The sequence below is a fragment of the Heptranchias perlo genome, chromosome 26, assembly GCF_035084215.1.
Source record: "Heptranchias perlo isolate sHepPer1 chromosome 26, sHepPer1.hap1, whole genome shotgun sequence".
NCBI classification, from domain to species: Eukaryota; Metazoa; Chordata; class Chondrichthyes; order Hexanchiformes; family Hexanchidae; genus Heptranchias; species Heptranchias perlo.
The window spans coordinates 41,118,051-41,132,512 of record NC_090350.1 but is presented as its reverse complement, the minus strand read 5'-3'; the positions used below and the strand labels follow the sequence as shown (position 1 = coordinate 41,132,512).

At 40.0% G+C, this 14,462-nt stretch overlaps 1 protein-coding gene across 1 annotated transcript; it reads left to right on the top strand.

The window, feature by feature from the left end:
• Nucleotides 1–4,847: 4,847 nt before the first annotated feature.
• Nucleotides 4,848–14,203, top strand: LOC137342730 (stathmin-like). Its single transcript, XM_068006886.1, has 5 exons — nucleotides 4,848–5,009; nucleotides 6,202–6,280; nucleotides 9,520–9,683; nucleotides 10,008–10,199; nucleotides 13,728–14,203. The coding sequence occupies exons 2-5, from the start codon at nucleotides 6,268–6,270 to the stop codon at nucleotides 13,788–13,790; spliced, it is 432 nt and encodes a 143-aa protein (XP_067862987.1). The 5' UTR covers nucleotides 4,848–5,009; nucleotides 6,202–6,267; the 3' UTR covers nucleotides 13,791–14,203.
• The last annotated feature ends 259 nt before the right edge of the window (nucleotides 14,204–14,462 follow it).

The window sequence follows — 14,462 nt, the reverse complement described above, 5'->3', positions numbered from 1 at the left end:
TCACGTTGTCTTGATTGTACTCCAAGCTACTGCAGTTGTCACTGTAGCAAGTTGCAGGATTATTATGTTTTGCAGTATTAACTGCTAGGCAATGAATGCTATATAAACATACTAGTTTAATGAAAATCTTGGTCCAGTTTTTCCTTTTTAAAAAAAAATCTAAATTTATTAAATGGCAACAGGGTCATTTAACTGAGTTTGACAATGAGGTTCAGCCCTAACTGACTATGAAACTTGTGTAGCTGGCTGGATGTAGAACCACATACACCAGCCAGTACAAGATTTTTGGCATTGTTTGAAAGTTATTCTTGAGAGAAATTCCATATTACTCTAGTTTTTAAAGTTCCCCTGCTTTACCTCTGCACAATGGTTCTATTTCCTTATCCAAGCTAGTAGAAATAAAATTACAGCAATATTAATTAAATCAACTGAAATAGATTGGAGTGTAAGTGATGCATCTTTTAGTACAAAGGATCTGTAACACATTTATATGCTAGCCTTTGTTCACACTGGTTCTAGTCGTACCCTGCAATGCAGCAGTCCTGCAGTGTGCCTATTGATAAGTGATAATTGCGATCTTGAAAGCTGGCGTTAACACCCAGTGTTGAATTTCCCTATCCTTGTCATCCAATATTGTGCAGATGTGGAGCTACTACACACCACTGATTCAATGTTGTAGTTTGGCTGGTAAAGCTTAACCATGAGGTAGGTGGCCCTTTAGGCAGCAGGTTCCCACACCTTTCACTGCTACTGTATGCTTCTCTACCACTGTTTGTATAGACCTGAGCTTGTTTGGATGGGTAAAAGTGACACTGGCTCCTGTAAGATGCTGGTATGTTTAGTCCAGTGTGATGTGAGACTGGTTGCTACAGTTCCCTAGAAAAAGGCAAGGAACAACAGTGCCATGCTAACACTCCTTTTGAATCACATGGTATTATGCTAAAGTGTTTGCTCTTGTGGTAGTGAGGAATAAACAAAGAAGGAAAGTACTAACCCTAAGCTTTACATTACCACTCGGCCTAAGTACAGAGATCTGAGGGTAGAGGAATGGAGGAGCTATCCAATTAGCTCCTCTTTTCCCATACCCCGACAAAATCTTTCCTTTAAGTATTTATCTAACTCCCTTTTGAAACAGCGGATACCTTCAAATGTCAGCCTTGGCTCAGAGGTACTCTCCCCTCTGACAGAGGATTGTGGGTTAAAGCCCCACTCCAGAGACTTGAGCACATAATCAAGACTGACACTTTAGTGTAGTATGGAAGGAGTCCTCTACTATTAGAGGTGCTGTCTTTAAGATGAGATGTTAAACTGAGGCCTGATCTGCAATTAATTGCAGGTGAACATAAAAGATCCCCTAGCACTATTCAAATAAGAATGGGAGAGTTCTGGTGTCCTAGCTAACATTTATCACTCAATCAACATCACAAACAAATTGGTGATTATTTCATTGGTGTTTGTGGGACCTTTGCACAATTTCTCCTAACATTACAACAGTAACTACACTTCACAAGTACCTCATTGGCTGTTAAGTGCTATCTAAACCAGGTCTAGAACAAAAAAAGGACATTGTCAATCAAGCCTCCTTCATATGGAATTCATGCATAATTATTCTATCACAACACCACTTTAACAAGCAATAAGTTCCTTTCCTGAGTGCAATTAGTCTAACCATAATATATTAAATTTTGCACTTCTGCTTTCACACATTTCCTGTAACACTATCGCCTTTTCTTGATAACCCTATTATAAAACTGCACATCCTCTGACTCACTAGGCAATGGCATAGGTAATCTGCTAGTATAGTAAAAAAAAGTTTTGGTCTGGTTAAATGTCAGGCATTATATTTCAAACTGTTTATATATAAAAAGGAACACAGCTATTTCATGTGCATTTCGTCTAACCTAGAGCCATCAAATTACAAATATCTGCCAACCAGCAAACGTTCCTCACCATAGGACTTTCTAGACGGAAAAAGACAAAAGGTCCATCAAATTTATCTTCTGCTGTTCTGGTTAGTCACAGGATACAACAGTAATGGAATTGCTGACCAATTGTAGCAATCAATCTCTATCAATTAGTCTACAAGAGACCCAGACACGATGGAGAGCTTTGGGAGACATAGATCCAAATTTACCTGTTCCTCCTGTTAAACTCATCGCGTCATGTCTGAAATTACTCCTACTATATCCCAAAATGATATTTTCTGAAAATAAGGTATCTACTTTGCATTTGAATGAATTGATACTGCTTCCACTGTCTCCCTAGGGAGCCTGTTCCATAGATTGACCACTCGCGCACTGAAATATTGTTTCCGCAGATTAGTTTTGAATTTAAACGCAGACCATGTCCTCTGGTTCTTCTGTTCTGGACAAGGCGAATAGCTTGTCTTGGTCGACATTATCTCGTACCTTTAAAATCCTAAAACCAATATCAATAAGGACACATCTGGTGACAACTGTGTTGTCAGTAATGGTTCCTGCTATAACTCAACACCCTAATGACTAACCCTTACCCCCACCCCAGTCCTAGCCCCTAAACCGGCGTCGTCAATGCAGGTGGACCACATTGTGAATCGCCACTCCCCATCTAAAGCAATTATCCTCTAACTGACCCTTGAAAGTGCCTATTTACAGTGGTCTTAAAATGCGGACAGGCCAGTTAAACACGACTGCAGCTCAGCAGTAGAATAATATACATAGTGTATTACATGGTATAACTCTTAGCCATTCTAAAATAGGGCACCACCCCCACTTACCATGAGCAACGCCACGGACATCCAAAGGATAAAAGATGAGATTTTTAACACCTCTTTTGGCCCATGTCATTCAATGCAGCTCCCTGCTTTCAAACCAAACCTGTGTTTTTTAATTGTTGTTTCGCCACCTCATTGATGCTTTTAAAATATATATATATATATATATATAAATACGATTTCCCTCCGGCGGGCGCCCCTCGAAAGCCACGTGATCCTCAACCATTGGGAGCCAATGAAAATCAGAATAAAGCGGCGGCCACGCGTGGTACATTTAAAAAAATGATTTTTTATATAGTGAATAAACGTAATTTAAAAAAAAATATATATGTGTATATTAAAAAGGCATTTCACTTCAAAAACAGTAAGGTTTTTAAAAAAAAATAACCACCTGCACGTCAGCGACCGTTAGCCGTTAGCCACGAGGTGGTTTTGAATGTAAAGGGGGCGGGGCGAGCGGCGCGCGCTCGCAGGGGAGGCAGTGGCTGTTGGGTGTAGGTAAAGGAAGCTGGTGAGGCGGAGGTGGCTCTAGCAGTAATGGCTTTATAGATAGATGGGTGTTGGTGTGAAGGGCATGTTTATGGGTAGTGGTGGGGAAAATGAGTGTATTTATATTCACTTTGCCCCCTTTCTTTGGCTGGGAGTCGCCTGGCGGTTTTTTAAAGGGGGCAACAAAATGGCGGTCCAGGCACGTGGCTGTGCCAAGCTCCGTCCCTCTGATCTCTCGGTTGGATCCATTTCAATGGCCTGGGCTCACGATGGTTTCCCATTGCTGGTTACTGTTCAGTTTAACCACCCCCCCACCACCCCCTTCTCTGTTTGGAAAAGAGTTGGCTGGAATGGGGGGCTGCTGTGATGCCTCGTGCAGTCGAATATCTCGGCAACTCTAGGGGGTTGACGGCTACTTAGGGAAGGGCAGCTGGTACTTGTGACCCTAAACAAGTCAGCACCTCCAGGAATGGAGAATACTGGCAAACAAATGGTCTGAACTAGTCCAAAACCATTTCTAATGGGTTGATATATTCATATTTTATTTTAAAGCTACTGTTAGTAGTTGGTCCGATTGAAAAATAGAAACTTGTTTTTTTTAAAGTTAATCTCTTCATTGTAAAATTTGACTTGATCATAATTCCACCTTGGTAAGTGTGGATCAAACTTGAATGAACTTGTGTTTCCTATTGCGAGGGACCTCACTAAAGATACTCAGTTATATCTCTACAGTTTATCTGCCAGAAAATGTACTTTAGTTTGAAAAGATTAACTAATCTGAATTTATGATCATTGCTGAATATAATCATGGTAGCAGTGAACTTTAATTGTTCTCTCTTCCCATTGATCAAGAAAGTGTCTTTAAAATATTAAGAGTTCCTCTAGCACGTGGCCGTGTTGCCTTGTCACTCCATCCACTGGAATGATAGCTAACGGCCTATATCACTACGTTGCAGGTTGTTTGAGAAATGAGGCTTGGCAAACGAGTGGATGGAGATGCCCCACTACTGTTTGCTAAGGCAACCCATCCAAAAAAAAAGTTAATTTAACCCACCATCCACTTCCTCTGGTGCGCCATGTGGGATTTTTTTTTAAAAAGGGAGACTTGGGTGTCCATAAATTGAAACATTCAATGATCCTATGCTACCACTTCCAACAAGTCCATCAGCATCTGAAAGAAAAAACAGGTCTGTCAACATCTGAAAGAGAAAAGACAGATTAACGGCAAAAAAAAATTGCAGATGCTGTAAATCTGAAACAAAATCAGAAAATGCTGGAAACATGCAGCATATCAGACAACACCTGTGGAGGGAAGACGACAAGTTCATGTTCCAGCTCATGTAGCATTTATAGAGATTTAAAAAAAAGACAAATTAACATTTCAGAACTGCTGTGTGTTTCCAGCATTTTCTGTTTTGTTGAGAAGGAACAGATTATTTTGAACAAAGACTTTTTGTCTCTCTTTTCTATATTTTTTATCCATATGTTATTACCAGTACTTTGAAACATGTCAACATGATAAAGCATTATGCGTGCAAGTATTTCAGTAAGAAGTGATGTCACGAAGCAATTTCACCTCAATTTCATACTTTTTTTTGTCTTTTTCCAGTTGAAATTTTGCTAGCAACATGACTAAATTGACAATGTGCCATAGCCAGTGGTGCAACTGTGTGCTTATGAACCTTGGTACAACTTGTGAGTTGTTTGTTCTGCTACACTCAGAGATGGCTGTCTCACTCATAAGCAAGACTTCTTGGCTTGGTACCTTGTGAGTGCTTCAGAAATAATTATTGTTTTTTTACTGAGATTCTATTCATTCACTACCTTTCATCACCACCACCCCTCCCCCAAAAGAAACCTGGTTGTTTTTTGATAATGGACAATGTAATTTTGGAAATAGCTTGAAGGAAATGTCGTTGCAGCATTGTATGTCTTGAGATTAGTTGAATAATGTGCGAGTGACAAAGTACCAATGGATTGTGGTCTGCTTCGCAAATGGAAATAGTTATCATCTCACTACTCTTGTTATGTTTTAAAGTGAAATTTTTAAAACTATACAAGTTGAATGGGTTACATACTACTTGTCCAGTAACCACCTAATTCTGCATATAAGTGACTGCTTGAATATTTAAGGATTATACATTTTTATATATATATTAAAGAGTCCAAAACTAGAGGTAACAAATATAAGATAGTCACTAATAAATCCTATAAGCAATTCAAGAGAAACTTCTTTACCCAGAGAGTGGTTAGAATATGCGACTCGCTACCACATGAAGTAGTTGAGGCGAATAGCATTGATGCTTTTGAGGGGAAGCTAGATACGTACATGAGGGAGAAAGGAATGGAAGAATATTCATAAACTTTCCTCTTAATTTTATCCACAATTTTCTTTTTCTCCCTATTACAGATGCTAGTAAGGAGAATGTTTAATACTAAAACTTGCCTTCCATTGTGACTATGCATTCTTACATACAATTACACAGAGTGTACAGCACAGTAACTGGCCATTTGGTCCAACAGGTCTATGCCGGCGTTTATGCTCCACATGAACCTCCTCCCACCCCTCTTCATTTAATCCATCAGCATATCCTTCTATTCCTTTCTCCTTCATGTGCTTACCTAGCTTCCTCTTAAATGCATTTACGCTATTTGCCTCAACTGCTCCTTGTGGTAGTATGTCCCACATTCTTACCACTCTGGGTAAAGAAGTTTCTCCTGAATTCCCTATTGGAATAGTTTAATTGATTAACTATTGTCATATTATTTGCTGAATGAATTTGGTGCAATGCAACAACCAGATCAATTTAGTTTTCATTACTTAGTTTGTTGTCCCAGAGCTTTGGGATAAGAATTTAGGATTTGTTTTTTAAAACTGTAACTTGTTGGTTTCTAAAATGTCAGTGTTTTGGAATAACCACCTATTTTTAAAAATTTGCCATTATATGCTCATCTTACAGGTTCTGCTCTTTACATTTGTCCTGAGGTGTCATTAAGTTTTTAGTTTCTGTGCCATCTTGTTGAACATGGCTTATACTGGTAAGTGTGACTTTGATTTGATGTACAGAATTCTGGACACTAGGATGCCTAAATGTGACTACTTGATATTTTGTTTGAAAGGATTGTGGGGGACGGGGAGAAGGAGAGTAGAAGGGCAAGAGCAGAAAGAAATGGAGAGATTTATTTAATTTCCCAGTTATGCACAGGGAATGGTAACATGTATTTGCCTATCTTTCTGACAACTTTTGATCTGATCCACTTGTAAACATAGGTGATACTTTATATGATTTCATCACTAAGGGGGGATGTTAGTTTGTTATCGCTTAAAAGCTACTCGCTGTGTCTCTATATAGTCATACATTTGACTTGATTAAATTATTTTTATTTCCCCCCATAGTTTATAGTGGAAGTTCTTTGAGGCTGTTTTTGCAAGTTGGGAAAATAAGTCAATCTTGAACAGAACTAACTGAAGAGAATACTTAATACATATGCTAATATGATGAATGTGGAAGATGATCTGTTTGGATGGTTTGGATTTTGTGGAGATCAAGAAGTGAACAAGGAAAGCCTTTGATAAATAGTCTAGAGATTATGAGTTTAGCATCAGTGGAGGTAAAGTAGAGATGGAGGCAGGCAATGTTGCAGAAGTGGTCTTGGTGATGGATAAGATACGTGGTTTGAAGCTGTGAGATTGAATGCAGCCAAAGCAAGCAAACGAGAAGGGAATAGAGTCAATGACAAGAGTGTGGAGATTTTGACGGGTGGGGGTCAAAAATAATTGTTTTAATTTCCCTCCATCATAAGGTCAGAAATGGATATGTTCGCTGACGATTGCACAGTGTTCAGTTCCATTCGCAACCCCTCAGATAATGAAGCAGTCCGTGCCCGCATGCAGCAAGACCTGGGCAACATCCAGGCTTGGGCTGATAAGTGGCAAGTAACATTCGCACCAGACAAGTGCCAGGCAATGACCATCTGCAACACGAGAGAGTCCAACCAACTCTCCTTGACATTCAACGGCATTACCATCCCGCGAATCCCCCACCATCAACATCCTGGGGGTCACTATTGATCAGAAACTTAACTGGATCAGCCACATAAATACTGTGGCTACAAGAGTAGGTCAGAGGCTGGGTATTCTGCGGCGAGTGACTCATCTCCTGAGTCCCCAAAGCCTTTCCACCATCTACAAGGCACAAGTCAGGAGTGTGATGGAATACTCTCCACTTGCCTGGATAATTGCAGCTCCAACAACAGTCAAGAGCTTGACACCATCCAGGACAAAGCAGCCCGCTTGATTGGCACCCCATCCGCCACCCTATACATTCACTCCCTTCACCACCGGTGCACCGTGGCTGCAGTGTGTACCATCCACAGGATGCACTGCAGCAACTCGCCAAGGCTTCTTCGACAGCACCTCCCAAACCCGCGACCTTTACCACTTAGAAGGACATGGGCAGCAGGCACATGGGAACAACACCACCTGCACGTTCCCCTCCAAGTCACACACCATCCTGACTTGGAAATATATTGCTGTTCCTTCATTGTCGCTGGGTCAAAATCCTGGAACTCCCTACCTAACAGCACTGTGGGAGAACCTTCCCACATGGATTGCAGTGGTTCAAGAAGGCAGCTCACCACCACCTTCTCGAGGGCAATTAGGGATGGGCAATAAATGCTGGCCTTGCCAGCGATGCCCACATTCCATGAACAAATTTTTAAAAAATTATTCATAAGCATGGGAAGAGCTTCTCTGTGTACACTGAGGATACCCAGACTTGGATCACCATCATTACCCTTAACTCCATGATTTTGCTAAGTTGTCTTACTGCTTGTATGATATCAAGTCAGCAATGAGTAAGCCCTTGCAGCAAGATGTTACAAGATCAAAGCCATTCTCTTTGGCTCTTGCTAGAAACTTTGCACCCTAGTCCCTTATTTGCTGCTCGCTTAGGCTGAACCTGACAGTTTGTGAATCAGTGTTGTGTTCAACCCTGAGCTGAACTTCCAATCTCATATCCAGTTCATCACTAAGACAGTTTACTTTCACTTCTGTAATACCACTGCAAATTTATGCGAATCAAATTGACAATGGTATATTTGAGTGCAAAAAAAGTGCACTGAGTAAGAGAAGCCATTTAGTAAGCAGTATATCAGGCTCCAGTTAGTATATAACTGAGGAATGCTGGACTTAAATCCAACCCATGTGAAGTTTCATATACAGCAACATTTGTGGCTTCTAGAATCAAACGGGTTTCCCTTGTACAGTAGGTATTTCATGTCAGGCAATATCCTCTTTGCAGAGTAACATACCATTAAATAAGGACAGGGCGTCATCTGGTGGTTGCCCTCGAATATTTACTACAGGAGTTTGCACTTTGAGCTTCCAGTAATGACTGAACTGCAGGGTTGGGGCTTTGGCTAATGACTTGTGTTCATTGGCATTCTTGCACAGTTGACTATTCCCGAAGTTTGGGGGGTGACATCCCTTTGCAAAGGTTAGATTTGGAATACCCATCAACTATTTTGAAAGTTTTAGATACAGAGTAGGCCAATGTTTCTTTCAGCTCCTTGATCAGATCATGGCTGATCTGTACCTCTACTCCATTTACCCGCCTTAGTTCCATATCCCTTGATGTCCTTACCCAACAAAAATCTAGCGATTTCAGTCTTGAACATTTCAATTGACTCAGCATCCACAGCCTTTTGGGTGAGAGTTCCAGATTTCCACTACCCTTTTTGTGGAAAAAAATGCTTCCTGATTTCACTTCTAAAAGGCCTAGCTCTAATTTTAAGATTATGTTCTCTTGTTCTGGATTCCCCCACCAGAGGAAATAGTTCTCTGCATCTAACATGATAAAGGGATTCATTAGGGTAAACATCTCAAAAAAGATTATCTTTCAACCATCTAAACTCGAAGGAATACGAGCCAAATTTATGCAACTTGTCTGATATCATCCTGGTGAATCTGTACCCCTTCCAAGGGCAGTATATTTTTCTGGAGGTTCGGTGCCCTTTGTTATAAATTTAACACTTACTTCATATAGCATTATGCCATCTTACATTTTATTTACTTTTCCAATTACCTAGGCTATTAGAAGCTAGATGAGGGGTTTTGTGGTTTCATTAATATAGTCTGAGTAAGTTATATCTGAAAACCCTGACAGCAATCTTGTTTTTTGACCTGCACAATTAATGCATTTATAACTATGTAGATGGAGATAGACGTGGGCCAACTGCTGCCAAGCCATATTTTTTTTAAAACCCTCTTATTTCAGATATTAAGGTAAAAGAACTAGACAAGCGTTCTTCAGGCCAGGCTTTTGAGATCATTCTGAGCTCCACAGCTGAAACAATTCCAGAATTTCCTCTTTCTCCCAAGAAAGATCGGTCACTTGAAGACCTTCAAAAAAAAATGGAAGCTGCAGAAAACAGACGAAAGGTACTCAAATGGAATATGAGCAGATTCTGTACTAAATGGTACTTAAAAATGCAGTGCTTAGTATCATTTTAAAAGTGATTTGCTTCTAGTTGTGATATAGCAGCTATTAATTGCTTTGGAGAGATGTTCATCTGTCTTTTAAAAGAAACTTGGACATGTAGAAATGTACTTGTTTCTAATGGTTTTTGTTAGAATTAAAAGTATAAACTTTTTATTCTTTGCAAAATACTTTGAGCCAGGATGTGACTTGCATCTCTGAATTAGTAGCACTAGCCTTGTGGTCTCAATGTTCAGCTGAACAATTGGTCTCTGTTCTTCCCCTAGTCACATGAAGCAGAAGTGCTGAAGCAGTTGGCTGAAAAACAGGAGCATGTAAAGGAAGTGCTTCAGAGAGCTATTGAAGAAAATACAAAATTCAGCAAAATGGCAGAAGAAAGACTGATCTCCAAGATGGAACTCATTAAGGAGAACCGTGAGGCGCAGTTAGCTGCCAAGCTAGAGCGGCTTCGTGAGAAGGCAAGTTAACTTTAACACCCTTTACACAGTAGAGGTGGAATCCAGCCAGAATGGCTTATATTTCCCAGGGTCAACATTGGAACTTTTATTTTCCAATTTGTTACTCTTCCTCATCTCCTTAGGGCTCTGACTATGCGGGGGCATAGTTCCACGGGTGCTGGCAGCCCTCCCGTACCTTGCTCAAGTAGCCAGTTTTCATGTGAGTCTAGACAATGGGTGCTGGCAGCTTATTAAACCATGGAGGGTTATTGCAGCTGAGTCTGTTTCTGTCCATATTTGCCATTTTCAGCACAAGTGAGACCCTGGCTCTGGGTGTCAACAGGATCACACCTTGGACCTTGCTGGTCTATATGGCTTTGACCACACCATGTGGGGCGCTTACCCACTGAGCCATTGAGGGAACCCGTTGGAACTTTTCAATGTATTACTGCCTTGCAGCCACAAGGTAAGTCATATTTGAGTGCATTTACTCATCATTTTGCAGTCGGTTATCTGCTAGAGCAGATGATGATTTTAGAGATCTGCGAACTGTTTTTTGGAATATGACAGTACCTTGCTAAGAGGCCCACAAATAACATTTCATTGCAATAAAATTCTGTACACCCCATCTGGAGTAGTGTGTGCAGTGTTGGCCAGCAATACCATAGGAACAATATGGGGTTTGAGAGGGTGCAACATGAGGCAGATAAGATGATCTAGGTTTCGGAAACCCAAGAGAAAAGTTGGTCTTCCTCTGCTTATAAAAGAGGAACCATTGTGTTCACCAAACTGAAGTTAATCACATTGATCATACAAATTACTTACATTCGATTTCAAAAGCTAGGGAATATTTTTATTAACTTAAGTAAATATGGAATTCAGACAGAACTGTTTCTCACGAAGATAAAGGATATTTGGGATACAGTACTTATCAAGGCCATTGAAGCAATGGCTTCTTTCAGAAAGGGAGTGAGATAGCTGTACTGGAAAGGTGGACTTGAGATCAATCAAAGGGAAATCTGTTTGGCCAAATATCAATTCATGGGTATGGGCAGCCACAATCAGGGGAATGTTTTTAAGGTACCAAATAAAAAACTTGAGCTGCAGATTCAGGGCCACGTACAGAATTTTCTGACCTAGGATCTGTAGAATTTTGTCATTTGATTTACACCTGTTAATGGTTCTAGTTAATGGTCAGATTCTGGCCTACTTCTTGCAAAAAGAAAACTAATGGCCCAGAATTTGCTGTAGCAGCGCGACGAACAGTGCCCACCGTTAGTTAGACTTGCCCTTGCCTGTTTATTTTGCACCCCAAGTTGCTGGAAGTGGGAGATGGAAACATCATGACGCCCCCTGTGACCTGAGTGATCCGGGCAAGTAACTGTGTGTCTCTTTAACCAATCAGATTGAAGGATTGTGAAATTAACAGCACAGGGACTGAGAAGGAAGTGCAAGTTAGAGTGGGTGAATTCAATGTCAAATCAGGTACAGAAAGAGGGAAGGAAAGATTGGATTGAGAGAGAGAAAAAAAGACTGAACTTTTAAAATCTCCAACAACAATTAAAACCTGAAGGAATGAGACTCCACACTTGTAATTGTTAATTTTCCATGCCAGAGAGGTTGACTGGCAGTAATTAACACTTATCATGTTTTTAAAAGGGTACTTAAAATAACTTGACTTAACTTTCTGTGGCGAGTTTATTTCATATCTACCACGCAAATACAGGAACTTCAGGCCGTTCATTGCATTTGAATGATGATGCAGACAGCAAGACGCTGTTTCGTGAAGCTAACGGTGAAGCGCCACATCTTGGACAGAAGCTTTTAGATTTTCGCGCATCTGCCTGAAGTTGCTGTACGATTTGTGCATAAATAACAGTGAGCGCCATTAGCTTCACCGTTATTTTGACAGCAAATTCTGGGCCAATGGATGACCAGAAATATATATTTTTTAAAAAGGTGTGTGCTGCAGGGTTACTTCTGCTCACACCCAGCAACTTGGTGGTTGTTGAAAAGTCGATCAATTTTTGGTGATGGTTGAATCAGAAGTTTCAGTTTTTGCAAGAATAAATGGCAGCATTCACACTCACTGTAAATATGCATTTCGGTAGAGGGATTTTAATTGATATAAAGTCGGATCTAAAATGTGAGCAGCTGCATGTTTTTCAAGTTGGTTGCTAGTTACTCAGTAAGTGTGCTCTGGAAATCTGAGCAAGTATAATGGTGGTTGTATTCGAACTTGATAACGTCCAACATTGAATCTAGTCATAAGCATATAAATAGCCAATTTTTCAAGTTTAGCTCAATCTTTGTCCATATTCCTTATCAAACCTTGTTCATTCTGAGGTTTCCCAACACCTGCCCTGATGGTCTGCATTTTATTGAATTGTCAATGTGTTGATAAACTAACAGAAAAAATATCCAAGTTTGTGAGTGTACCAGCCAAACTGGTTGACAAATCTCTGCTACAATTTGCCAGAGTAGCTTACTCGCCAGCTTACTTGATTGGTTGACAAAATGCAAATACAAGCCAATTGTATTTTTGATTATCTGCCATTTTCTAAAAGGGAGGATGGGTAGTTTCTTGCGTCTCCCCAGGCTTGGGGACCTGCTTACAGGCATCTGCTCATGTTGCTTTGAAACCAGATGCTTTGTAAAGTAAAGGAGGGACCTGAGCTGACGACCTTGCATCTTTGTATATGGGTTCCCTTTCCACCAGCCCCCTCGCCCAAATAAAGAAGTGCCTGGTCTCTTCAAGGCTGAGATTGGGAACTTGGTGTAGTAAGGATTATGAACGTGAACCTGTGTTGAGTGTACTGGACTTCACTGTATTAACCCTAGAAGGTATTTCTCAAATTACCACCTCCTCCCAAACCAAGGTAATGTCATCGTGAATTTCCTTACCATGTAGGTTCTTCGTGCCTTTCTTTTCTATTTCCCTTCCTGCAAACATTGTCATTTTTCAGTACCTATACTGCATAACTGTCTTGAATCGCTGTTGGTGTCAGCAGTAACACGATCAGTGAATGAATGATGACGCATCCTGTAAATTAGTATTTGAGGTCATTCAAAGAGGCTTGTAAGTCAGCAGAAGTAATTACTAGCCCAGTATAGCACATGCTGAATCTTGCTGGCTCCCAGTGGGTAAAGGAAAAGGAAATTAAAATTTTAATCTTCTGGGTAATTTTTTTTTCTAATGTTGCTTAGGTTGAAGAGTGTGTCTGTACTGAAAGCACTCCCCTCAACTATCCTGTAATGACTAGTTTATCATCTGGAAAATTATAATGTGTTATGTAGCATATCAACAAACCATCTCAAAGCACTTCACAATGAGTTACTTTTCAACTGCAGTAACTGGTATTATGTCGGCAAACGTTAAAGCCAATTAAACTACCTAATGCCACTGCCTAATCCATAAAGCTTCAGTTGAATCAGTCCAAAGCTAATTTGAACTTATTTAAGCATTGGTTATATAGAAACTATTCTCTGCTGCATTAGTACACGTGTTAAACGATTCTCCATAATAAACTTTTTTTTTGTATAATTTAGGACAAACACCTGGAGGAGGTGAGAAAGAACAGAGAGAGCAAAGAAACCAAAGAACTGGTTTAACCTTGTGCGATTTTGAAATTGAGGGTTTTCAAACATCCAGTTTTTAAAGAAAAATTATAGTCATTGTTTAATGAAACCCTCTTGCAATGCTATAAAAACATGTAACCAGGAATAATACATTTTGAATTGGGAATGGGGTATTGGGGAAAAAGAAAACTAGGATATTGCATTCCACTTTTACTAGGTATTTCATATTGTCTCTTTTCTAGATCTTACAGCTGTTGTATCTTTTTCTATTTTTGCATTGCTGGTACTACATGGAGTCTAAAATTAAAAAAATGTGTAGTTTTCAACCTGTTTCTCCAAAAACAGCTGTACATGCTAAATGTTACATTATTTTTGTCTCAATGTGTAGTTGCCCAAGCATGCCTAAATTTTATCTTTCAATAAAACTGAATAATTGCTGTCTCTAAGTCTGTGTACTCTTTTTGTCTTGAAACTGGTCAAGTGCCCCCACTTCTTAATTCTAAGATGGAGTTGGTGAAATATTAGTCAGAGGCATTTCATCTGGATTCATGGGCAAATAAAGACCTATTTAAACGCTTCTGGCTGCTCTTTAGACTGCCATGAGGTATTGGTTGTTAGCAACCCATAAATGTCCTTGCCTGGAGAGCAGAAGCTTGCACCTGAGGCAATTGAGGTATGATAACTTGTTGTGCTATAAGCCTTCTG